Source organism: Cetorhinus maximus, chromosome 23 (genome assembly GCF_964194155.1).
Source record: "Cetorhinus maximus chromosome 23, sCetMax3.hap1.1, whole genome shotgun sequence".
Lineage (NCBI taxonomy): Eukaryota > Metazoa > Chordata > Chondrichthyes > Lamniformes > Cetorhinidae > Cetorhinus > Cetorhinus maximus.
In genome coordinates, this window is record NC_135901.1 from 34,220,517 (window position 1) to 34,244,700 (window position 24,184).

General features: G+C 44.8%; 2 protein-coding genes and 2 non-coding genes across 4 annotated transcripts in view; 3 read left to right on the forward strand and 1 right to left on the reverse strand.

The window, feature by feature from the left end:
• Positions 1 to 24,184, reverse strand: part of LOC144697491 (uncharacterized) — a 1,380,819-nt gene that overhangs the window by 669,051 nt on the left and 687,584 nt on the right. The gene's annotated exons all lie outside the window — the stretch shown is intronic.
• Positions 13,392 to 13,473, forward strand: trnas-aga (transfer RNA serine (anticodon AGA)). The gene has a single exon. It is a non-coding gene; the product is annotated as a tRNA-Ser (tRNA).
• trnae-cuc (transfer RNA glutamic acid (anticodon CUC)) lies at positions 14,460 to 14,531 on the forward strand. The gene has a single exon. It is a non-coding gene; the product is annotated as a tRNA-Glu (tRNA).
• LOC144697545 (uncharacterized) lies at positions 19,650 to 22,508 on the forward strand. Its single transcript, XM_078569596.1, has 3 exons — positions 19,650 to 19,703; positions 20,168 to 20,273; positions 21,598 to 22,508. The coding sequence occupies exon 3, from the start codon at positions 21,894 to 21,896 to the stop codon at positions 22,260 to 22,262; it is 369 nt and encodes a 122-aa protein (XP_078425722.1). The 5' UTR covers positions 19,650 to 19,703; positions 20,168 to 20,273; positions 21,598 to 21,893; the 3' UTR covers positions 22,263 to 22,508.

Genomic DNA, 24,184 nt, shown 5'->3' on the forward strand with positions numbered 1-24,184 from the left:
TGTGAATTCTTACTGTGCACAAACTGGCTGTTGTGAAACAGCAACAACTTGTATTTAGAAAACACGTTTAATGTAATAAAATGTTCCAAAGTTCTTCAGAGGAGTTTCAGAAAGAAAATTCTGACAGCGAGTCACATGGGGAGATAGGGTAAATGGACAGAACCTTGATTGGAGAGGCAGATTTTAACAAACATCTTTAATCAGGAGAGAGGTGGAGAGGTTTAGGGAGGAGATTTAAGAGCATCATAGGTAGGCACGGCCACCAATGGTGGAGTAATTAAAAGCAGGGATGTTCCAGACGCCAGGATGAGAAGAGTGCAAATATCTCAGAGGGTTGTGTAGCTGGAGGTTACAGAGATAGGGAGTGACGAGACCATGGAGGGATTTGAAACAGGATTCCAAATTTTAAAATGGAGGCACTGCTGGACCAGGAGCCAATGTAGATCAGTGAGCACAGGGCTGATGGGTGAAGGGGACTTGATGTGAGAAAGCTCACAGTCAGCAGAGTTTTGGATGATCTCACGTTTCCGTGTGGATACAGAGTGAATGCGAGGGGTAGGCCAAGAATGTATTGGAATGATCAAGTCTAATGGTAACACGGACATGGGTGAGAGTTTGAGCAGCAGATGAGCTGGGTGTGGAGTGGAGACAGACGACGTTATGGAGATTGAAATGTCTGGTATTAGTGATGGTGTGGATATGTGGTCAGAAACTCATCTTGGGGGCAAATATAACATCAAAATTGTGAACAGTGTAGATCAGCCTCAAACACTTCCCAGGGAGAGGGATGGACTCAGCAGTTAGGGAATGGAATTTGTAGTGGTGGCTAAGGACAATGGCTTTGGTCTTCCCAATTTTTAATTGGTGGAAATTTCTGCTCATCCAGTACTGGATGTGGGATAAGCAGTTTGATAATTTAGTAAAAGTGGAGGAATGGAGAGGGATGGTGGTGAGGTAGAGCTGGGCGTTGTCAGTGTACATGTGAAAACTAACATGGTGCTTTTGGATGATGTCACCTCGTGGCAGCATGTAGATGAGAATTAGGAGGGGCCAAGGATAGATCCTTGGGGGACACCAAGTACAAGGACTTTGGAGAGGAACGGGAGGTTGGAGCTGGGGCAGTTGTTTGCAAAGATGGTGGGGGGGGGGTCACAGGTTGTTTTGTTAGGATGGGTGATTACGGTAGATTTAGAGGTGAGAAAGACAGTAACAGAAGAGAGAGAGCCATTAACAATATCAGCAAACGTGGAGAAGTTGAATGGTCAGTAATTTAGTGAGAATAGGGTTGATGGAGCACAAGGCGGGTCTCATGGACAAGTTGAGCACTGAGGGGGCATAAGGGGAGATGGGAGAGAAACTGGAGAAAGACGTGGGTTCAGGGCTCAGACAAGGGGGAATTTTAGAGACAGTTTGTCCTGGTGGGCTAGTGGAAGGGAGGGAAGCAGCAGAGGCAGCTGATGGGATTGTCTCAATCTCAGTGACAAAGAAGCTCCATGAGCTCCTCACACTTGTTGTTTGAAGTGGGGATGGAGGAGGAAGAGGAGAGGGAGAGCCCTTCAAAAGGAACTAAGTTGTGTTAGAGCTATTAAAAAGATTCAGCACAGTGTGCTCAACACAAAGCTGATTTATTTGACTTTATCCAGAATATTAACACCTATAACTGGGCTGGAGCTTATTAACATCAGCAGAAACAGACCCCAATGAACATGGTTTCGTTCTGAATGTGACAAACAGAAAAATCTACTCAATGTTACGAGTTACTTGTGAACTTGCTGGTGCCTCAGCAGTGCAGATGACTGAGTGAATCTCTTCCCACATTTGGAGCAGGTGAAAGGCCTCTCCCCAGTGTGAATTCGCTGGTGCACAGTGAGGTTAGCTGATTGCCTGAACCCAGTCCCACAGTGAGAGCACCTGAATGGTCTCTCGTCAGTGTGAACACGTTGATGGGACATCAGTTCCCTGGAACTTTTGTAGCACTTCCCGTAGTCTGGATATTTAAAAAGTTTCTCCCCAGTGTGAACTTGCTGGTATCTCAGCAGATGAGATGACCGAGTGAATCCCTTCCCACACTGGGAGCAGGTGAACGGTCTCTCCCTTGTGTGAAGTTACTGGTGTTGTAGCAGCCCTGATGATCAGGTGAACTCCTGCCCACACTCGGGGCAGGTGAACAGCTTCTCCCCGGTGTGAACTCGCTGGTGTGCCAGCAGGTTGGATGATTGAGCGAATCCCTTCCCACATAGGGAGCAGGTGAACGGTCTCTCCCCAGTGTGAGTGCACCGATGAGTTTCCAGCTCAGACGGGAATCTGAATCCCATTCCACAATCCCCACATTTCCACAGTGTCTCCCCACTGTGAATGCTGCTTTGTCCGTCCATGTTCAACAGGGTGACTTCGTCAGATCCCGATGTGATGTTTGGTTTCAGTTTCCCGACTGCAAATCCTCCCCTTCTATTACCCTGTGAAATTGATTTTAAACAGAAAAAAGGGAGTGAGAGAGAACCCACAAGAACACAAAGGCAGGTTGTGAAATTTAGCTGAATGAATCTGGGAATTTGTGGGGCCGGCACGAGGAAAAAGTGACCATGAAAACTGCTGGATTGTTATAAAAATCCAACTGGTTCACTAATGTCCTTCAGGGAAGGGAACCTGCCACCCGGTCTGGGCTACACAAGACTCTGGCCTCAATAAGAACAGAAGAAACAGGAACAAGAGAAGGCCTAACACCCCGTGGAGCCTGCTCCACCATTCAATACGATCATGGCTGATCTGGGGCTTCAACTGCACTTTCCCACCCACTCTCCATATCCTTCGACTCCCTGAGAGACCAAAAATCTCTCCATCTCAGCTTGAAATATATTCAATGATAGAGCATCCACAACTCGCTGGACTGGAGAATTCAATGTGGCAGAGAGAGAAGGGGAATAGGAGAGAACAAGAAAGAGAAAGGCGGAGTGGGAGAGAGAGAGAGTGAAGGGGAGTGGGAGAGAGAGAGAGGAGGGAGGGAGAAGGGGAATGTGAGAGACAGAGAGAGAAGGGCAGTGGGAGAGAGAGAGAAGGGGAGTGGGAGAGTCAGAGAGAGAAGGGGAGTGGGAGAGGCAGAGAGAGAAGGGCAGTAGGAGAGACACGTGGTGAGGGGCGGGTTTTTATAACCCCACGACTAAACCAGAACTTGATTTAATCTCCTGAACCACTAACCTTCACCCCCTGGAAGGACCAGGGTAGCAGGTGTATGTGAACACCATCACCTCCAAGTTCCCCTTCCTGACTTGTCTGACACCCAGTACTGGATGAGCAGAAATTTCCTCCATTTAAATATTGGGAAGATTGAAGCCATTGTCTTCAGTCCCCGCTACAAACTCCACTCCTTAGACACTGATTCCATTCCTCTCCCTGGCAACTCTCTGAGACTGAACCAGACTGTTCACAACCATGGTGAAATATTTCACCCCAAGATGAGCTTCCAACCACATATCCACATCATCACTAAGACCGCCTATTTCCACCTCAGTAACATCGCCCGACTCCAGCCCAGTCTCAGCTCATCTGCTGCTGAAACTCTCATCCTTTCCTTTGTTATCTCTAGACTTAACTATCCTAACACATTCCCGGCCGCCTCCCACATTCAACCTCCCTGTAATCTTGAGGTCATCCAAAACTCTGCTGCCCGTGTGCTTACTCGCACCAAGTCTTCTTTGCCCATCACCCCTGTGCTCATTGACCTACAAAAGCTTCTTGGTTAAGAAGCACCAAAATGTAAAAATTCCCACCCCTATTTTCCAATTCCTGTATGGCTGCTCCCTGTTGCTGGAATCTCCTCTAACATCACAACCCTCTGAGATACCTGCGCTCCTCTAATTTGGCCTCCTGAGCATTCCTGATTTTTATTCTTCCACATTTGTGCCCATTCTGTCAGTTTCCAAGGCCCCAAGTTCTGGAATTCACTCCCTGAACCTCTTCCTCTCTACCTCATTTTCCTCCTTTAATTTACTCTGTAAAACCCACCTCTTTGACCAAACGCTTGGTCACCTGCCCTAATATCTCCTTCTGTAGCTCAGTGTCAAACTTCGCTTTGCAACATTTCTGTTGAACGTTGTCTTACATTAAAAGTGCTATATAAATTGTTGTTGTTGATTTGGAGATATATCACTGTTCCTTCATCATCACTGGGTGAATAACCTGTAACTCCTTACCTAACAGCATTGTGGGAGCACCTTCACCACACAGACTGCAGCGCTTCAACAAGGTTAATCATCATCTCCACAGGCAACTGGGGGGGTCACAATAAATGCTGGTATCTGTGGAGAGAGACAGAATTGTGCAGAATGATTTAGTTTGATTCAGGTGGGTGTCACCGGCTAGGCCAACATTCAGAGGGCAGCTAAGAGTCAACCACTGCTGTGATCTGGAGTCACGTGTCGGCAAGACCAGGTAAGGACAGCAGATTTCCTTTCCTAAAGGGCATCAGTGAACCAGATGGGTTTTTACAACAATCATTTGATTATTAATTCCAGTCTTTTTTTTTATTGAATTGAAATTCCACCATCTGCCATAATGGGATTTGAACCCGAGTCCCTGGGATATTGCCCTGGGTCTCTGGATCACTAGTCCAGCGAAAATACCACTACACCATCGCCTCCCCTTAGGGAGTAAAAATGCTGCAGAATTTGATGATCAGCTTAAGCTCAGAGGTGGAAATGGACTATAGCTCAGGAAAAACAATTCCTGACTATGAAAGATACTGTGGGGAGATAAAGCTGGGAAGCCAGCAGCACATGGTCGTGGGGATGGGCATCGGTGGAAACCTCATTTAGACACAATCAACAGAAGTAACAGTAAAATACTAAACATAACTCAAATACATCCATTATTAGAGACAGGAGAAATTAAAAATGGCAGAGAGGTGATAGGGTGGGGGGGGGGTGGCAGAGGTGAGACAGAGCAATGGATGGACATGGATTCAGATCCACAGAAAAGGAGCCACACCAGTCCCAGAGCCATGGAACCCCTCACAGATACAGAGCGTAGAACTAAACACTCTAAATTGTAGGTGGATGGTGAAAAACAGTCAACTCTGAAACAGTTTCAGTTTTCAAATTTAAACTCTCCCCCTGGAGCCTGCAGCTGGAAAGATATCAGGAACACTGGAGTCAGAGAAAAATCTCCCAGTTGAGGAAATACCCGGGGAGCGGGATGATGTCACAGTGTAATTGTCGATGTGTGATGATGTGACCGTGTAATTGTCGATGTGTGATGGTGTCACAGTGTAATTGTCGATGTGTGATGATGTGACCGTGTAATTGTCGATGTGTGATGATGTCACAGACACGAACACAGAACATCTGGGTCTGTGCAAACCAGTGATCACCACACATTATGAAGGATGTGAGGGTCCTTGAGAGGGTGCAGAGGAGATTGACCAGAATGGTTCGAGGGATGAGGTGTTTTATTTGTAAGATTAGGTTCGAGAAACTGGGGTTGTTCTCCTCGGAGTAAAGGAGATTGAGGGAAGATTTGATAGAGGTGTGCAGGATTATGAAAGGTAGTTAAATAAAAGCTGTTCCCATTAGCTGATTATGAAAGGATTAAGGGACAGAGATTTAAGATTTTAGGCAAGTCCACATCTGAAATAAAAACAGGAAATGCTGGAATTCTCAGCAGACCTGGTAGCATCTGTGGAGAGAGAGACATAGTTTTCATTTCAGGTCTGTAACCTTTCATCAGAACTGCAATGTATCTGAAATGTTAATTAAGCCTGTCAATCTAAAGATGCTGCCAGATGTGGTAAGGGAACTCAAGAAGAAAATGCAAATACCCTTTGAGGAATGGAATCCGAGGAGAATGAGGGTTGAACTGCCCGAGTGACCAGAGACAGTCAAGGCACTTTTCCCTTTTAGACGCTGGAACATTGACTCTGATGTTCTCAGTAAAATTAACTGATCTGAGACATTGAAAGGATTCTCGATACTGCACATCAGGGATTCAAATGTAACATCGGCTTCAGGATAATCAGAATACTTGGTAACAGACAAGACACCGAGATGTTGGAAGGGAGACGGCACCGGTTGAGTGAGAACTGGATCCTGGTGACATGGATGTGTCTGCAGTGGGTGGGATCAGACTGTTTCCATGTATCCACAATGAATGTCCCAACCTTTATTTTGGAAGAGTCAAGCTGATGGAGAGCGTTAGTCATTCCGGAAGTGGTAATCTGAAGATTAGACTCACTGACACCCTGATTGGTACACCTTGTCAGCTGGGCTTGTGTGTGGTGTTAATCAGCATGTTTGCCGATTAACTGAAAGGTTGGTGACTCAAAACCACCCACCGCATGAACCCTTTTCCATTTCCAGCTGGTGAACAATCTGTTTACAGTGTGAGTTTACCTACACATTTTTCAGCTCAGACCTGGATCTCAAAATCTGCTGGTAATGGGTTCCACATTCTTTACTGTTTGTCCCCCAATCACCTCTCATTGTCACACAATTCCGTGTTGCCATTATGTACTTGTCCTGCAAGATAACATCCTGAAAATGGTGGAAGTTCTACTGTTATCCAGTGAGCTCCCACCAAAACAGTTTCTTTTTAAAATTATTTTTTCTGTCAAATATAAAGCAAAAAGATTTGGACCTACTCTTTACCTTCATCTAACCCATTAAAAATCCATAAAATTTTTTCCTCAGCTCCACAGTGAGTGAGACAGGGAAAAGCAGAAAAGCAGCAATATTCCAGCCCCACACTCTTCAATCACCCACTGCTAGCAGAAAGCAGCGGCTGCAGCTTCAATCAGCGGGTTACTGCCCATCCCTGGGCCGCAAGATACTCCAACCCGGGCCAAACCTCCCAAAAAATCGTGCACAGGCTCAGGAAACCTCAGGTGGATTATATCCCGGTCACTAAACCTCCAAGCAGCATTTACAGAATACCCGAGTGAGTGAGTCACAAATAAAAGTCACACCAACTTTCTAAATATTTTCACTGTAAAATTCCTTCATTTTATTGAAAAGCTGACTGTTGTAATCTGAAAATGAGCACCATGGGATTTTTGTTACCGAGTGACTTGTTTTCCATTGTTTGTCCGTCAGATTTGTAATACAATTTGTTTTGGATATTGAAGCGAATTTGATTTCAAAATCACAATGCAGCTAAATATTAAATCCAGGAGAAAATCCTGAGGAAAATGGATCACAGTATTTGCAAGGAGGTGCAGCTAAGGAGTGGAAGATGTGAATGATGTGATTGAGAATGAGAGGAATGCATTGCAACCTTGGGGCATTTGTTGGCCGATTACGTTCCATACTTTAAAATTTCGAACAAGCTGAGGTATCAGGTTGAAAGCAATAGTATGTTCCCATGTATGTTGGGATATGGAACCACATGCTCGGTGAGCTCAATCAGTGTCAATCTCAGAGTTGTGGGTTCCAGCCCCACCCCACGTGCTGTAATACTTTAAAAATCTGAATAGGAGTCGTTGGAAATGTTCACTCTGTTTCTCTCTCCAGCTGCGGAGTTTTTCCAGCATTTTCTGTTTTTGTTTCAGATTTCCATCGTCCGCAGTAATTTGCTTTTATCTTTTTACTTTTAAAATCTTGCTGCTTGAAATAAAAAAACACAAACTAATCACTGCGACTCCTGTGAAACTTACATTCACCACTGAAAGCAACTGACACACATCAAATTCAAAACACTTTCATGTCGCATCTCTTTCTGCTTCTGTCCCTGACTCTCCTTCAGCTCCCTCTGCCCGTCCAGCCCCCAGGTTAATTAGCTGCTCGATGCAGACACAGTCAGTTCATGGGAATGAGTAAAACTCATGGGTAAAGAGACACCTGGATCTCACCTTCCTGATTCTCCCAGATACTGATTACAGGAATGTTCCCAGTGCCTATTATCCACAGTCACACTGTCCTCTCAGTTGCTCAGCTTTGAAATTGATTTTCACACTGGATTTCAATGTGAAGAAAGCAGAGCTGTGATAAGCTTATATTGTTCAGCAGGTGCACTGAAAGAAGGTACATAACAGGCTGATGATAACAGTGCTCTTTGGACGCGGTGAGCTCCAATGAAGGATTGGCACCATTAATGTGTCACTCAATTAGTCTCGTGACAAATCTCGTGCTGGAAATGACAAGAAAACTCGCTGAATTTGCTCCATGTTTAGGTTTCAAAAGAGCCGAATACATGGTATTTTCTTAAGTACACCTCGCTCGAGTGGGTTATAAAATGGCCAAATGACCCGTGCTGTTGGGAAACATAAAATTATAGAAAGAGGTCATTCAGCTGGGCGTGCTGCTTTCAAAGAGCAGTAGTGATTGTTTGATCCAAAAGGAGTGATATTTGTGCCAGTGCAAACAGTAGGCAGCAACATTCCTACTTCTCCCACCCATATTTTGCTTCACACCAACATTTCTATCATTAGTGCTTTGCAACCAGCCATTCTCTTTTCCCCCTTCATACCCCCATTCCACTTGAACCAAGTGTGATGTTTTCCAGCTCTGAGGCGAATCTTAAACTCTCACTCCTCTGATTCTGGTGGAGCTTCTAAACGTTTCCAATCAATGAGTAATCAACACGCGTTTCAACAAATTCAATAAATCGAACCCAGGCCATGGCGGTGAGAGCGCCGGACCCTAACCACTAGACCACCAATGCTGCACCAATATTTTTCAATTTGGCTTATCTACGCTGCTTTTCCCTATTGTTTTTCAGTTCAAATCTCCTTCACCACAAAACTGCCTGTTTAGGTTCAAGACAAAGGACTTATTCAGCCAATGAAAACAACGGTTGCTGTGAGCTGGAACATGAAATTGACAGTGAGGTGAAATAGTCCCACAAGCCGCTCATGTGTAACTTTCAATTTCCAAAACGCTATTCGCTGTTGGTCCAATGAAAGCGCCGATTCCCAGTCACTGGACATCAGGGAAACTATCAATAAGGCTTGACATTTGGCTTATGGAGGCTACTTTTGACATTTTCTTTTTCATTCCCGATCTCTTTCAACAGAGACAACTTTCTCCGACCAAATGGTCTGTTTAGGTTGAACACAAGTGACGTCTTCACCAATGAGAAGGACCATTGCTGTTAGCTGCAACATGAAATTGATAAGTCAGTTCATAAAGCCTCCGCCTTTGACTGAGCTTTTAATCATTTGACCGAATATGTGGCTCGGTGTTACACTTTGTTATATCATGCTCCTGGGGAACGCCTTGTGACGTTTCACTAGGTATAAGGAGCTCTATAAATATAAGTTGTTGTTGTTATTGAATATTGCGTGCAATTCTGGTCGCCACATTACCAGAAGGATATGGAAGCGTTGGAGAGGGTGCAGAGGAGGTTTACCAGGATGCTACCTGGTCTGGAGGTTATTAGCTATGAGGAGAGGCTGGAGAAACTCGGATTGTTCTCACTAGAGCAACGGAGATTGAGGGGTGACTTGATAGAAGTTTATAAAATTATGAGTAGAATGGACTGAGCAGATAGTCAGAAGGTTTTTCCCAGGGTGGAAGAGTCAATTACTAGAGGATATAGATTTAAGGTGAGAGGAGAAAGCTATAGAGGAGATGTGCGGGGCAAGTTTTTTACGCAGAGGGTAGTGAGTGTCTGGAATTCGCTGCCAGAGGAGGTGGTGGAAGCAGGTACGGTAGTGGTGTTTAAGAGGCAGCTTGACAAATACATAAATAGAATGGAAATAAAGGGATATGGACCCCGGAAGTGCAAAATATTTTAGTTGATGGGCAATATGATCAGCGCATGCTTGGAGGGCCGAAGGGCCTGTTCCTGTGCTGTACTTTTCTTTGTTCTTTGTTGGATATATATAGAAAGGGCCGGTCTCCTGTTTTATCTTTCACGCTGATACTTTTCTCTGCGAGATTTTAACATGAGTTCACACAACTAATGTGAATCAAGTTTGCGACGTTAAAATCGTTTTCACCCCCCTCAGGGTCTGAACCACATTGACAATCACAGAGAAACCGACACGGATATATACACCAAGAGTGACAGAGTCCTAAGGGGAGACACGCACCCAGAAAGCAAGGATGTCACCAACTTGGCTCCGTGTTTGTTCCATTTCCGAAAGCAAATTCCCTGAATGCTGACAAATGAATGGAAATCAGAAAATACGGACGTATTTGGATGGGTTTCCTTCTAATTAACTGATAATTAATTTGGTTAAAATCAAAAATGGTGAAAACCTTAGTCAGCAGGATTCCAACCCTTGTGTTCATATTTACAACAAACGTAAATTATTGAACTTTTGCTCACATTCAAATAAACAAGCTGGGATAATGCTCTTGCCAGGTTTCAAACCGCTGCTCCAACGTATGTGAAGTGAATATGATCCCACTCGCCTCTATAAACCCTGCGCTGTAAAGATCCCAATGGAGCTGTCAATGTTAAACTGTGACGTCATTCAGCAGCACTTTGGGTCTTTGTTTTGAAGAAATGGAATTCAAAGAACAAAGAACAAAGAAAAGTACAGCACAGGAACAGGCCCTTCGGCCCTCCAAGCCTGCGCCAATCATATTGCCCATCAACTAAAACATTTTGCACTTCTGGGGTCCGTATCCCTCTATACACATCCTATTCATGTCTTTGTCAAGCTGCCTCTTAAACACCACTATCGTACCTGCTTCCACCACCTCCTCCGGCAGCGAATTCCAGACACTCACTACCCTCTGCATAAAAAACTTGCCCCACACATCTCCTCTATAGCTTTCTCCTCTCACCTTAAATCTATGTCCCCTAGTAATTGACTCTTCCACCCTAGGAAAAAGCTCCTGACTATCTACTCTGTCCATGCCAAACATAATTTTGTAAACTTCTATCAAGTTGCCCCCTCAATCTCCGTCACTCTAGTGAGAACAATCCGAGTTTCTCCAACCTCTCCTCATAGCTAATAACCTCCAGACCAGGCAGCATCCTGTTAAACCTCCTCTGCACACTCTCCAATGCCTCCATATCCTTCTGGTAATGTGGTGACCAGAATTGCACGCAATATTCCAAGTATGGCCTAGCCAAGGTTCTATACAACTGCAGCATGACTTCCCAGCTTTTATACTCAATACCCTTGTCAATGAAGGCAAGCATGCCATATGCCTTCCTGACCACCTTATCCATCTGCGTTGCCACTTTCAGTGACCTGTGGACCTGTACACCCAGACCCCTCTGCCCGTCGATGCACTTAAGGGCTCTGCCATTTACTGTGTAATTCCTGCCTGTATTAGACCTTCCAAAATGCATTACCTCGCATTTGTCCAGATTAAACTCCATCTGCCATTTCTCTGTCCAAGTCTCCAACTGATCTATATTCCGTTGTATCCTTTGACAATCCTTTTCACTATCTGCAACTCCTGCAACCTTAGTGTCGTCTGCAAACTTACTAATTAGCCCAGTTACCTTTTCCTCCATTTTTTTTTTGGCTGTTCTCATTAGGAATGCTGGAGACAGACTGATCAACAATGTCATCATCAAATGGCACAACGTAGTTAAGATGCACCCATCGTGTCTATGTCAGTTTTGTATAAAGAGCTTTATAATTAATGACAATTTCCTTCTCTTTCTCCTTAACCCTGTTTTTTTTCGCTTTCAAGCCATTGTCCAATTCCCATTTGGAAACTCGGTGTTAAGAAAGCCAATATTGAAAGTTTCAGCTGGTTCCTCCCCTGAGCAAAAACGCCAGACTTGCTCCAGACACTGACATTTGCAGTGCTTTACTTTGGTCAGAAGAAAAAGGCAATACAATTTGCAGGCTAACATGGATGTTTTTTTCATTCACGGGATGTGGGCTTCGCTGTCTGTGCAAGCATTTATTGCCCATCCCTAATTGCCCTTGGGAAGGTGGTATGCCTTCTTGAACCTCTGCAGTCCATGTGGTGTAGACTCAAGGTGCTGTTAGGAAGGGAGTTCCAGGATTTTGAACTAACAACAGTGAAGGACAGCCGATATATTTCCAAGTCAAGATGGTGAGTGACTTGAAAGGGAACTTCCAGGTGGTGGTGTTCCCATCTATATGCTACCCTTATCCTTCTGCCTGGTAATGGTCGTGGGTTTGGAAGGTGCTGTCTAAGGAGCCTCGGTGAATTCCTGCAGTGCATCTTGTAGATGGTACACACTGCTGCTGCTGTGCATCGGTGGTGAAGGGAGTGAATGTGGATGTGGTGCCAGTCAAGTGGGTTGCTTTTCCCTGGATATTGTCGAGCTTCTTCAGCATTGCGGGGACTGTTCTCATCCAGGCAAGTGGGGAGTATTCCATCACACTCCTGACTTGTGTCTTGTAGATGGTGAACAGGCTTTGGGGAGTCAGGAGGTGAGGTACTCGTTGCCTGATTCCTAGCCTCTGACCTGCTCTTGTAGCCACAGTGAAACAATATTACCTGGAATCCAAGCTGCCAGGTTTATCCCTTCTCAATTTGTAATTCAGTTCACACAAAATCTAGGCACTTTTATCATACACTATGGCTAGTCCAGTTCAATTCCTGGTCAATGGTAACCCCCCAGGATGTTGATAGAGAGGGATCCAGTGATGGTAATGCCGTTGAACATCCAGGGACGATGGTTGGATTATGTCGTGTTGGAGATGGTCATTGCCTGACACTTGTGGGGTGCAAATGTTACTTGCCACTTGTCAGCCCAAGCCTGGATATTGCCCCAGTTTTGCTGCATTTGGACATGGACTGCTTCAGTATCTGAGGAGTCGGGTATGGTGCAGAACATTGTGCAATCATCAGCAAACATCCCCACTTCTGACCTTATGATGGAAGGAAGGTCATTGATGAAATAGCTGAAGATGGTGGGCCGAGGACACTACCCTGAGGAACTCCCGCAGTGATGTCCTGGAGCTAAGGTGACTGACCTCCAACAACCACAACCATCTTTCTTTGTGCTAGGTATGACTCCAACAAGCGGAGAGTTTCCCCCTGATTCCCATTAACTCCAGTTGTGCTAAGGCTCCTTGATGCCACATTCAGTCAAATGTTGCCTTGATGTCAAGGGCAGTCAATCTCACATCATGTCAGGAGTTCAGCTCTTTTGTCTATGTTTGAACCAAAGCTGTAATTAAGTTAGGAGCTGAGTGGCCCTGGCGGACCACAAACTGGGCATCAGTGAGCAGGTTATTGTGAAGTCAGTGCCACTTGATAGCCCTGTTGATGACCCCTTCCATTACTTTACTGATGATGGAGAGTAGACTGATGGAGCGGTAATTGGCCGGGTTGGATCATTCTCACTCTTTCAGTCCCGTACTGGTTGGAAGAAGGAGGAGAGACAGTATAAATTGCAGGGTACTGGGGAAAAGGTCAGGTATTGGTAGTGACAGGGCGGGCATAAAGACTGCTTTCTCTGCTGTAACCACTGTATGATTGCAAACAAATAGTAGTGCAATTGGAGCAACTTCTGTAGTCGTGGCCGAGTGGTTAAGGCGATGGATTAGAAATCCATTGGGGTTACCCTGCGCAGGTTCGAATCCTGCCGACTATGGTTCCTATTATTTCTGATTTAAACCGTGCACAGACAGAACTAATTATCGAATGAATCGAGGAAAAGAGATCCAAACACATCTGTGATCTCTTATTTCCATTCATTTGTCAGCCTTCTGCAAATTCTCCAGTCGGAAATGGAAAAAAAAACCTGAGCCAATTTGGAGACATGATTTCATTCTGGCATTTGCCTCTCCTTAGGCCTCTGTCAGTCTCGGTGTATATCTCTGAGTGTGTTCCTCTGTGTGGGTCAATGCGGTTCAGTTCCCTGAGGAGGTGAGCACAAACAATATTCACATTAGTTGTGCAACTTCACATTACAATGTTACAGTGAAGAATATCAGGATGAAAGAGGCAAGAGGAGTTTGTATCTTTCTATGTATGGACTACAACAACAACTTATATTTATAAAGCTCCTTATACCTAGTGAAACGTCACAATGCGTTCCCCAGGAGCATTATATAACAAAATGTGACACCGAGCCACATATTCAGATGACAAACAGCTCGGTCAAAGGGGGGACGCTTTAAGAACTGTCCTAACTGTCATGTTCCAGCTAACAGCAATGGTTCTTCTCATTGGTGAAGAAGTCGCTTGTGTTCAACCTAAACAGACCATTTGGCCGGAGAAAGTTGTCTCTGGTGAAGGAGATCGGGAATGAAAAAAAAAGTCAAAAGTTGCCTCCATAATCCAAGTGTCCAGCCTTATTGGTAGTTTCCCTGATGTCCAGTGACTGGGAATCGGCGCTTCCATTGGACCAACAGCGAATAGGGTGGAGGGTTTTGGAAATTGAAAGTTGCACATGAGCAGCTTGTGGGACTATTTCACCTCACTGTTGATTTCATGTTCCAGTTCACAGCAACCGTTGTTTTCATTGGCTGATGAAGTTGTTTGTCTTGAACCTAAACAGGCAGTTTTGTGGTGAAAGAGGTCTGAACTGAAAAACAATAGGCAAAAGCAGCCAAATCAAAAAATGCTGGTGCAGCTTCCCTGGTGGTCTAGTGGTCAGGATTAGGCATTCTCACTGCTGCGACCCGGGTTCGATCCCTGGTCAGGGAATGTCAAGTTATTGAATTTGTTGGAATGAGTGTTGATTACTCATTGATTGGAAACGTTTAAAAGCTCCACCAGAATCAAAGGAATAAGAGCTGGAAAACATCACACTTGGTTGAAGTGAGGGAATGAAGGAGGAGGGGAAGAGACAGGGCTGGTTGCAAAACACTGACTACAGAAATGTTGGTGTGGGCCAAATATGGGTGGGACAAGTGCAAACTTTGCTGTCTACTGTTTGCACTGGCACAAATATCACTCCTTTTGGATCAAACAATCACTACTGCTCTTTGAAAGCAGCATGCCCGGCCGAATGGCCTGTTTCTGTGCTGTAACTTTCTATAATTTTATGTTTCCCAACAGCACGGGTCATTCTGCCATTTTATAACCCACTCGAGCGAGATGTACTTTCTTACCTTGTATTCGGCTTTTTTGAATCCTGAACACGGAGCAAATTCAGCGAGTTTTCTTGTCATTTCCAGCATGAGATTTGTCACGAGACTAATTGAGCGACACATTAATGGTGCCAATCCTTCACTGGAGCTCACCGTGTCCAAAGAGCACTGTTACCATCAGCCTGTCATGTACCTTCCCGCAGTACGTCTGCTGAACAATATAAGCTTATCACAGCTTTCTTTCTTCACATTGAAACCCAGTGTGAAAATCAATTAAAAAGCTGAACAGCTGGGAGGGGAGTGACTGTGGATAATCGGCACTGGGCACATTCCTGTAATCAGTACCAGGAAGGTGTGATCCAGGTGTCTCTTTACCTACGAGTTTTACCCATTCCCACGAACTGACTGTGTCTGCATCAAGCAGCTAATTGACCTGGGAGCTGGACGGGCAGAGGGAGCTGGGGGCAAGACAGAAGCAGGAAGAGATCCGACATGAAAGTGCTTTGAATTTGATGTGTGTCAGTTGTTTTCAGTGGTGAATTTCTGCCTTGTAAGTTTCACAGGAGCCGCAGTGATTAGTTGGTGTTTTATTTAAGCAGCAAGATTTAAAAGTAAAAAGATAAAACAAATTACTGCCAATGAGGGAAATCTGAAACAAAAGCAGAATATGCTGTAAAATGCAGCAGCTGGAGCAAGGAACAGGGTCAATGTTTCCAGTCTGTATGACTCTGATTCAGATTTTTAAAGTGTCACAGTGCCCAGCGTGGGGCTCAAACCCACAACCCTGAGATTAAGAGTCTCACACTCTACTGACTGAGCTGGCCAGGAATGTGAAAAACTGTTTCGTATCTCAACATACATCGCAAAACCTGCTGCTTTCCACCTGATACCTCAGCTTGGTCAGAATTTTAAAGCGTGGAACATAATCGGCCCACAAAAACCCCAAGGTTGCTATGCATCCCCTCAATCATCAATAACATCATTCACATCTTCCACTTTTTAGTTGCACCTCCTTCCAAATACTGTGATCGATTTTTCTCAGGGTTTTCTCCTGGATTTAATATTTAGCTGCTTTGTGTCCTCATTTTGAAATCAGATTGGCATCAACAGCCAACACAAGTTGAATTGCAAACCTGACGGACAAACAATGGAAAACAAGTCACTCGGTAACACAAATTCCATGGTGCTCATTTTCAGAATCACAACGGTCATCTTTTCAATAAAATGAAGCAGTTTTACAATGAAAAGAATGAGAAAGTTTGTGTGACTTTTATTTGTGACTCACTCACTCGGGTATTCTATAAATGCTGCTCGGAGGTTTAGTGACCAGGATATATTGTACCTGCGCTTTCCTGAGTCTGTGCTCCATGTATTGGGAGGATTGGCCCACTTTGGAGTATGTCGCGTTCCAGGGATGGCCAGTAACCCGCTGATTGAAGCTGCAGTCGCCGCTTTCTGCTGGCAGTGGGTGATTGGAGAGTGTGGGGCTGGAATATTGCTGCTTTGCTGCTTTTCCCTGTCTCACTCACTGTGGAGTTGAGGAAGAGAGAATAATTGAAGCATTTATTTGATTCCAATAATTTCATGGATTTCTAATGGGTTAGATGAATGTACATAGTGGGTCAAAATCTTTTCTCATTGTATTTGACAGAAAACGTAATTTTAAAAAGAAGCTGTATTTGTGGGAGCTCACTAGACAACAAAAGACCTGCCACCATTTTGGGGATGATATCTTGCAGCCCAAGTACCCAATGACAATCTGGGACTGTGTGACAATGATTGGTGATGAGGGGGAAAAACAGTAAAAATCTTCACCCCCTGGGTGGTCTTGAATCACGAACCTTTCAGTTAACAGGCAAACTCGCCAATTGCGCCACAGACACTTACACAAACCAAACTGACAAGGTATCCCAACCAGGGTTTCAGTGAGTCTAATGTTCAGATTGCCGCTACCCAGATGGCTATCGCGCTCTATCAGTTTTCCTCTTCCAAAATAAAGGGTGAGACCTTCATTGTGGATACATGGAAACTGTCTGATCCCACCCACTGCAGACACATCCATGTCACCCGGAACTAGCTTTTCTACAACCAGTGCCATCTCCCTTCGAGCCTTTCGGTGTTTTGTCTGTTACCAAGTATTCTGATTGTCCTGAAGAATTAGGTTTGAATTCCTGATGTGCAGTAACAAGAATTCTTTCAATGTCTCAGATCAGTAAATTTCACTGATAACATCAGAGTCACTGTTCCAGCGTCTAAAAGAAGGGAAAAGTACCTTGACTGTCTCTGGTCAGTCGGGCAGTTCACCCTTCATTTGCATTGGATTCCATTTCTCAACGGGTATTTTCATTTCCTTCTTGAATTCCCTTACCACTTCTGGCAGCATCTTTGGATTGAGAGGCATAATTATCATTTCAGATGCAGTGCAGTTCTGATGAAAGGTTACAGACCTGAAATGAAAACCATGTCTCTTTCTCCACAGACACTACCAGATCTGCTGAGAATTCCAGCATTTTCTGTTTTTATTTCAGATAACCAGCATCTGCAGTATTTTGCTTTACTTTACCTGATCAGTGAAACATATAAAATCCTCAGGGTACTTGACAGGGCGGATTTGGAGAGGATGTTACCTCTTGTGAGAGAATCTAGAATTCGGGATCGCTGTTTAAAAACAAGGGGTCACCCATTTGAAACGGAGATGAGGCGATTTTTTTTTCTCTCAGAGGGACGTGAAACTTTGGAACTCTGTTCCTGAAAAGGCTGTGGAAGCAAAGTCTTTGAATATTTTTAAGGCAGAGGTGGATATATTCTTGGTAAGCTAGGGGGTGTTAGGTTATCAGGGATAGGTGGGGTACAGATTTCAGGTTACTGTCAGGTCAGCCATGATCTTATTAAATGGCGGAGCAGGCTTGAGTAGCCGAATGACCTACTCCTGCTCCTTTATCTTATGTAGTGCTAAGAATGTGGAACCCATTACCAGAAGATTTCGAGATCCATGTCTGAGCTGAAATTGTGTAGGTAAACTCACACTGTAAACAGATTGTTCACCAGTTAAAATTGGAAATGGATTCACTCTCATCCCATTCACTGACACAGCAACACAGTCTCGCTGGTGGGAGACCATTCAGATACTTGACATGTTCAGTTTGCCCACACATTAACATTCCAACTTTAAAAGTTCAAAAGATTTGATCCACAATCAGAGCATAGATACTGGCAAGACACGGTTTAAATGTTCCATGTATAGGGGGGAAAGTCACTAGCTCACCCCATCTGCTGAGACCCCACTGAGTTCAGATCTAACTGTTGGGGTTTGTTCTGCATCCAGGAGAGAATTGCGGTGGACCCCGGAGCAATTTGGCCGCTGCATTAATTGAGTCAACAATTTTATGTCTTTTCCCTATGGCACCCATCGTATTCTGATTACAGGACATAGGTTTCTGTTCTACAGTATGATCTTTCAATGGCGCAGCGGCCACCCAGCATTCGCTGCGGAACAGAATGTGCCCTATGTTAACAACAGCAGCGCACTGCGCATGTGCATTGCTTTGTGTGGTGGGGCATGCGCATTGCGGTCCTATTCATGAGTATGCGCAGTGCTGGTCTGTGACTGAAGCTGCTCAGAGCGGGTGAGAGAATGCGGAGTGGAGAAAATTAACAGAGTTAGTGGGTGTGAGGAGCCAGTGGAGTGGGCAAGGAGGCTTCATGAAGACACAGTGCAGGCCGAACACCCCAAAAAGCAAGGCACCGGTCTTGTGTTTGCAGAGAACAGATCGAAAAAGTCTGGATTTCTCCCTTCACCAGGCCCGGGGTAACGGCCGCCATCTTTATAGGGGCAATGTGCAGCAGGGCGCATGCGCGGCCATCCTGGTGCGGGTAGCAGGAGGAGAGAATGTTGTGCATTGCTATCCTGGACAGACAGGGATGGATTTTGGAAACTCCTTTTCCAGGGGATTAGAAGGGGAGGATTTCCACACAGCAAACTCAAACCAAGAGAAATGTTCGTCCTTTCTGAATTTCAATCCTTGATTGACCATGATGAATTTTGTGAATTCCAATTACGTTAGAAGAGCAGGGATTCTTGAGGGTGATGAGAAACTAAAACCAAACATCACGTCAAAATCTGAAAGTTACTTGATTCACCAGGACATGAATAACACCAGCCTTTGAATGTAAGCATTGAGTTCAGGTCATTTTCAGTTACTGGGCAAAAAATCTCTTCCTCACATACTCCTTGTGGATCTTACCTAAAATCTTAAATCTCTGTTCCTTAATCCTTTCATAATCAGCGAATGGGAACAGCTTTTATTTAACTACTTTTCATAATCCTGTACACCTCTATCAAATCTCCCCTCAAGCTCCTTTACTCCGAGGAGAACAACCCCAGTTTCTCAAATTTACTCTTACAATTAAAATCCCTCATCCCTCGACCCATTCTGGTAAATCTCCTCTGCCCCCTCTCAAGGACCCTCACATCCTTCATAATGTGTGGTGATCACTGGTTTGCATAGACCCAGATGTTCTGTGTTTGTGTCTGTGACACCATCACACATCGACAATTACACGGTGACATCATCACACATCGACAATTACACTGTGACATCATCACACATCGACAATTACACGGTGACATCATCACACATCGACAATTACACGGTGACATCACCCCGCTCCCTGGGTATTTCCTCAACTGGGAGACTTTTCTCTGACTCCAGTGTTTCTGATATCTTTCCAGCTGCAGGCTCCAGCGGGAGAGTTTAAAGTTGAAAATGGTGAAGTTGTTTCAGAGGTGAGCATTTTTCACCATCCATCTACAATTTAGAGCTTTTAGTGCTGTGCCCTGTTTTCTGTGAGAGATTCCATGTCTCTGGGGCTGATGTGGCTCCTTTACTGAGGATCTGAATCCATGTCCATCCATTGCTCTGTTTTACCTCTGCTCTCCCTGATCACCTCTCTGCCATTGTCTGACTTTCTCTGTCTTTAATAATGGATGTATTTGAGTTATGTTTAGTATTTGATTGTTACTTCTGCTGACTGTGTCTCAATGCTGCCCATCCCACGACCATGTGCTGCTGGCTTCCCAGCTTTATCTTCCCACAGTATCTTTCATAGTCAGGAATTGTTTTTCCTGCGCTATAGTCTATTTCTCTTCCACTTCTGAGCTTATATTGATCATCAAATTCTGCAGCATTTTTACTCCCTGTAATTTATTGTGGACACCCTGAAATATTAACTCTGTTTCCCTCTCCACAGATACCAGCAAACATTGTGATCCTCAGTTGCCTGTGGGGAAGATGATGTTTGACCTTCTTGAACCACTGCAGTCCGTGTGGTGAAGGTGCTCCCACAATGCTGTTAGGTAAGGAGTTACAGGTTATTCACCCAGTGATGATGAAGGAACAGTGATATATGTTCAAATCAACATCAACAATTTGTATTTATATCGCATTTTTAATGTAAGACAATGTTCCAATGCATTTTACAGAAATGTTACAAAGCAAGGTTTGACACATGAGGCGATATTAGGGCAGGTGACCAAGCGTTTGGTTGAAGAAGTATGTCTTACCTTAAAAGAGGAAAATGAGGTAGAGAATGGGAGAGGTTTAGGGAGTGAATTCCAGAGCTTGGAGCCTTGGAAAGTGACAGAATGGGCACGAATGTGGAACAATAAAAATCAGGAACGCTCAGTAGTTCAAATTGGAGGAGCGCAGATATCTCCGAGGGTTGTGATGCTGGAGGAGATTCCAGCAATGGGGAGCAGCCATACGGGAATGTGAAAATAAGGGGTGGAGTCGGGTGATGTTACCGAGGTGGAAATAGGCGGTCTTGGTGATGATGTGGATACGTGGTTGGAAGCTCATCTTGGGGTGAAATATTTCACCATGGTTGTGAACAGTCTCGTTCAGTCTCAGATAGTTGTCATGGAGAGGAATGGAGTCGGTGGCTAGAGAGTGGCGTTGTAGCGGAGACTGAAGACAATGGCTTTAGTCTTCCCAATATTTAAATGGAGAAAACTTCTGTTCATCCAATACTGGATGTCAGACAAGTCAGGGCGGTGTGTGACTTGGAGGTGATGGTGTTCACATACACCTGCTACCCTGGTCCTTCTCGGGGGTAGAAGTTGAAGGTTTGGGAGATTCTGTCAAAGTTCTGGTTTATTTGTAGGTCTCTGAAAAGCCCTCTCCTCACCCCCTGCCTCTCCCACTCCTCTCTCTGACTTTCTCTCTCTCCTTTTCTCCTTCTGTCACATAGAATTCTCCAGCCCAGGAGGTTGTGGATGCTCCATCATTGAGTGTATTTCAGGCTGAGAGGGAGAGATTTTTTGTGTCTCAGAGAGTCGAGGGATATGGGGAGTGGGCGGGAAAGTCCAAGATCAACCACGATTGTATTGAATGACGGAGCAGGCTCGAAGGGCCATGTGGTCTCCTGCTGCCCCGAACACTTGTTTTATTATTGAAACCAGAGTCTTGTGTGGGCCCAGACCGGGTGGCAGGTTCCCTTCCCAGAAGGACATTAGTGAACCAGTTGGGTGTTTATGACAATCCAGCAGTTTTTATGGTCACTTTTTCCTCGTGCCGGCCCCACAAATTCCCAGATTCATTCAGCTCAATTTCGCAAGCTGCCTTTGTGTTTTTGTGGGTTCTCTCTCACTCCCTTTTTTCTGTTTTAAATCAATTTCACAGGGTATTAGAAGGGGAGGATTTTCAGTCGGGAAACTGAAACTAAACTTCACATCATCTGATGGAGTCGCCCAATTTATCATAATCTGAATATCATCAAATTTTGAACATGGAAGGAAAAAGCACAGTTCACAGTGGGGAGAAACCGGACACGTGTTGTGTGTGTGGACGAGGCTTCAGCCGATCATCTGGCCTGTCACACCGGGGAGAAACCATGGAAATGTGGGGACTGTGGTAAGGGATTCAATTACCCGTCTGAACTGGAAACTCACACCGGAGAGAGACCGTTCACCTACTCCATGCATGGGAAAAGATTCACTCGTTCATCCCATCTGCTGACACACCAGCGAGTTCGCACTGGGGAGAGACCATTTATGTGCTCCGTGTGTGGGAAGGGATTCACTCAGCCATTCAACTTGCTGAAACATGAGCGACTTCACACTGGGGAGAGACCGTTCACCTGCTCCATGTGTGGGAAAGGATTCACTCAGTCATCTGGCCTGCTGAGACACCAGCGAATTCACACTGGGGAGAGACCATTCAAATGCCCAGACTGCGGGAATTGCTATAAAAGCTCGGGGGAACTGATGCCCCATCGACGTGTTCACAGTGACGAGAGACCATTCAGGTGCTCTCACTGCGGGACTGGATTCAGGTGGTCATCATAACTCACAGTACACCAGTGAGTTCACAGCGGGGAGAGGCCGTTCACCTGCCCCGAGTGTGAGAAGGGATTCACTCAGTTATCCCACCTGCTGAGACACTAGCAAATTCACAAGTGACAACAGTGAATGGATTTTGCTGTTAATTTGCATCCTGGACTGAACCATGTTGATTGGAGTCTGTTTCTACTAATGTTGATAAACTCTAACCCAGTTATAACTGTTAATATTCTGAATAAAGTCAAATAAGTCAGCTCTGTGTTCAAGATACAAGGTTGTTCCTTTTGAAGGGCTCTCCCTCTCCCCTGTCTCCTCCATCCTCACCTCCAACAGCAAGTGTGAAGAGCTCATGGATCTTCTTTGTCACTGAGATTGAGACAATCCGATCAGCTGCTTTTGCTGCTTCCCTCCCTTCCACTAGCCCACCGGGACAAACTGTCCTAAAGAACCCCCTTGTGCGAACCCTGAACCCACATCTATCTTTAGTTTCTCTCCCATCTCCTCTCATGTCACCTTAGTGCTCATCTTGCCCATCAGACCCACCTGCTCCATTGACCCTATTCCCACTAAACTGCTGATCGCCCAACTTCCCCGTGTTCGCTGATATTGTTAACATTTCTCTCTCTTCAGGTACTGTCCCTCTCTCCTTCAAATCTGACATCATCAAGCCCTCGTCAATAAACAAACCTTTGGCCTTGTTCTGAAATATTCTTTCTCCTTTCATTCCCCAAATCTATAAACTCCTGTCCCACATACTCCTCCCCCTCTCTGTTCGTTATTCCAGATTCAGTGTCCGATCTCCTACTAATTCTTTTCTCCTCTCCAGATTCTCTCTCTTCCGTTCCTTAAAGTGGTGACTCAGGTTGTGGGTCAATCCCACTCCTTCACTCAAATTCTACCAAATAATTCAGCTAAAAACAAATGCTCTTTAATGACTTGATTCATCATTTTGAACGTTTGGAAAGCATTAACTATTCCCAATTGTGGAGAACAGAAAGTCTAGTGGCTAATTCAAAGCTTCCTTCTCCCCAAGTCTGTTCCAACAAGCTGTGTCCATCTGAGTTACATTTATGGAGACTCACTCACTCAGTAAGTGATCAGATTTCACTGAACTATGATACAAGCTGTGTCTATCCGAGTTACATTGATACAGACTCACTCACTCAGTAAGTGATCAGATCTCACTGAACTATGACACAAGCTGTGTCTATCTAAGTTACATTGTACAGACTCACTCAGTGAGTGATCAGGTCTGACTGAACTGCAAGAACAGAGGCATGACAAGTGCAGAGACACTAGTGATAATCTTCCAGTCTTCCTCAGACACAGAAGAGGTGCCAGAGGACTGGAGAACTGTGAATGTTACACCCTTGTTCAAAAAGGGATGTAAGGATAAAGCTGGCAACTACGGGCCAGTCATTTTGATCCCAGTGGCAGGGATATTTTTCTGGAAACTGTGGTATGGGATAAAATCAATCATCACTTAGTCAAGTGCAGGATAATTAAAGAAAGCCAGCATGGATTCATCAAGGGAAAAATCATGTTTAACTAACTTGCTGGGGTGTTTTGAGGAGGTAGCAGAAAGGGTTAATAAGGGAAACGTTGTTGATGTGGTGTATATGAATTTTCAAAAGGCATTTGATATGGTGCCACACAAAAGACTTTTCAGCAAAATTCTAGGTCGTGGGATAAAAGGGAAAGTAGGAACTTGGATAAGAAACTAACCGAGAAACAGGAACCAGAGAGTAGTGATAATTGTTGTTTGTTTCAGATTGGAGGAAGGTTTGTAGTGGAATTGCTCAGGGGTCAGTGTTGGGCACCCTGATCCTTCCTGATATATATTAATGACCTAGACTGTGGTGTGCAGGGCATGATTTCAAATTTTGCAGATGAAATGAAGGTTGGAAATGTTGTCAACTATGATGGGC

Bases quoted from the DNA above. Each gene is read 5' to 3' on its own strand.
- LOC144697545 (XM_078569596.1), top strand. From the start codon at position 21,894: ATGCATGGGAAAAGATTCACTCGTTCATCCCATCTGCTGACACACCAG.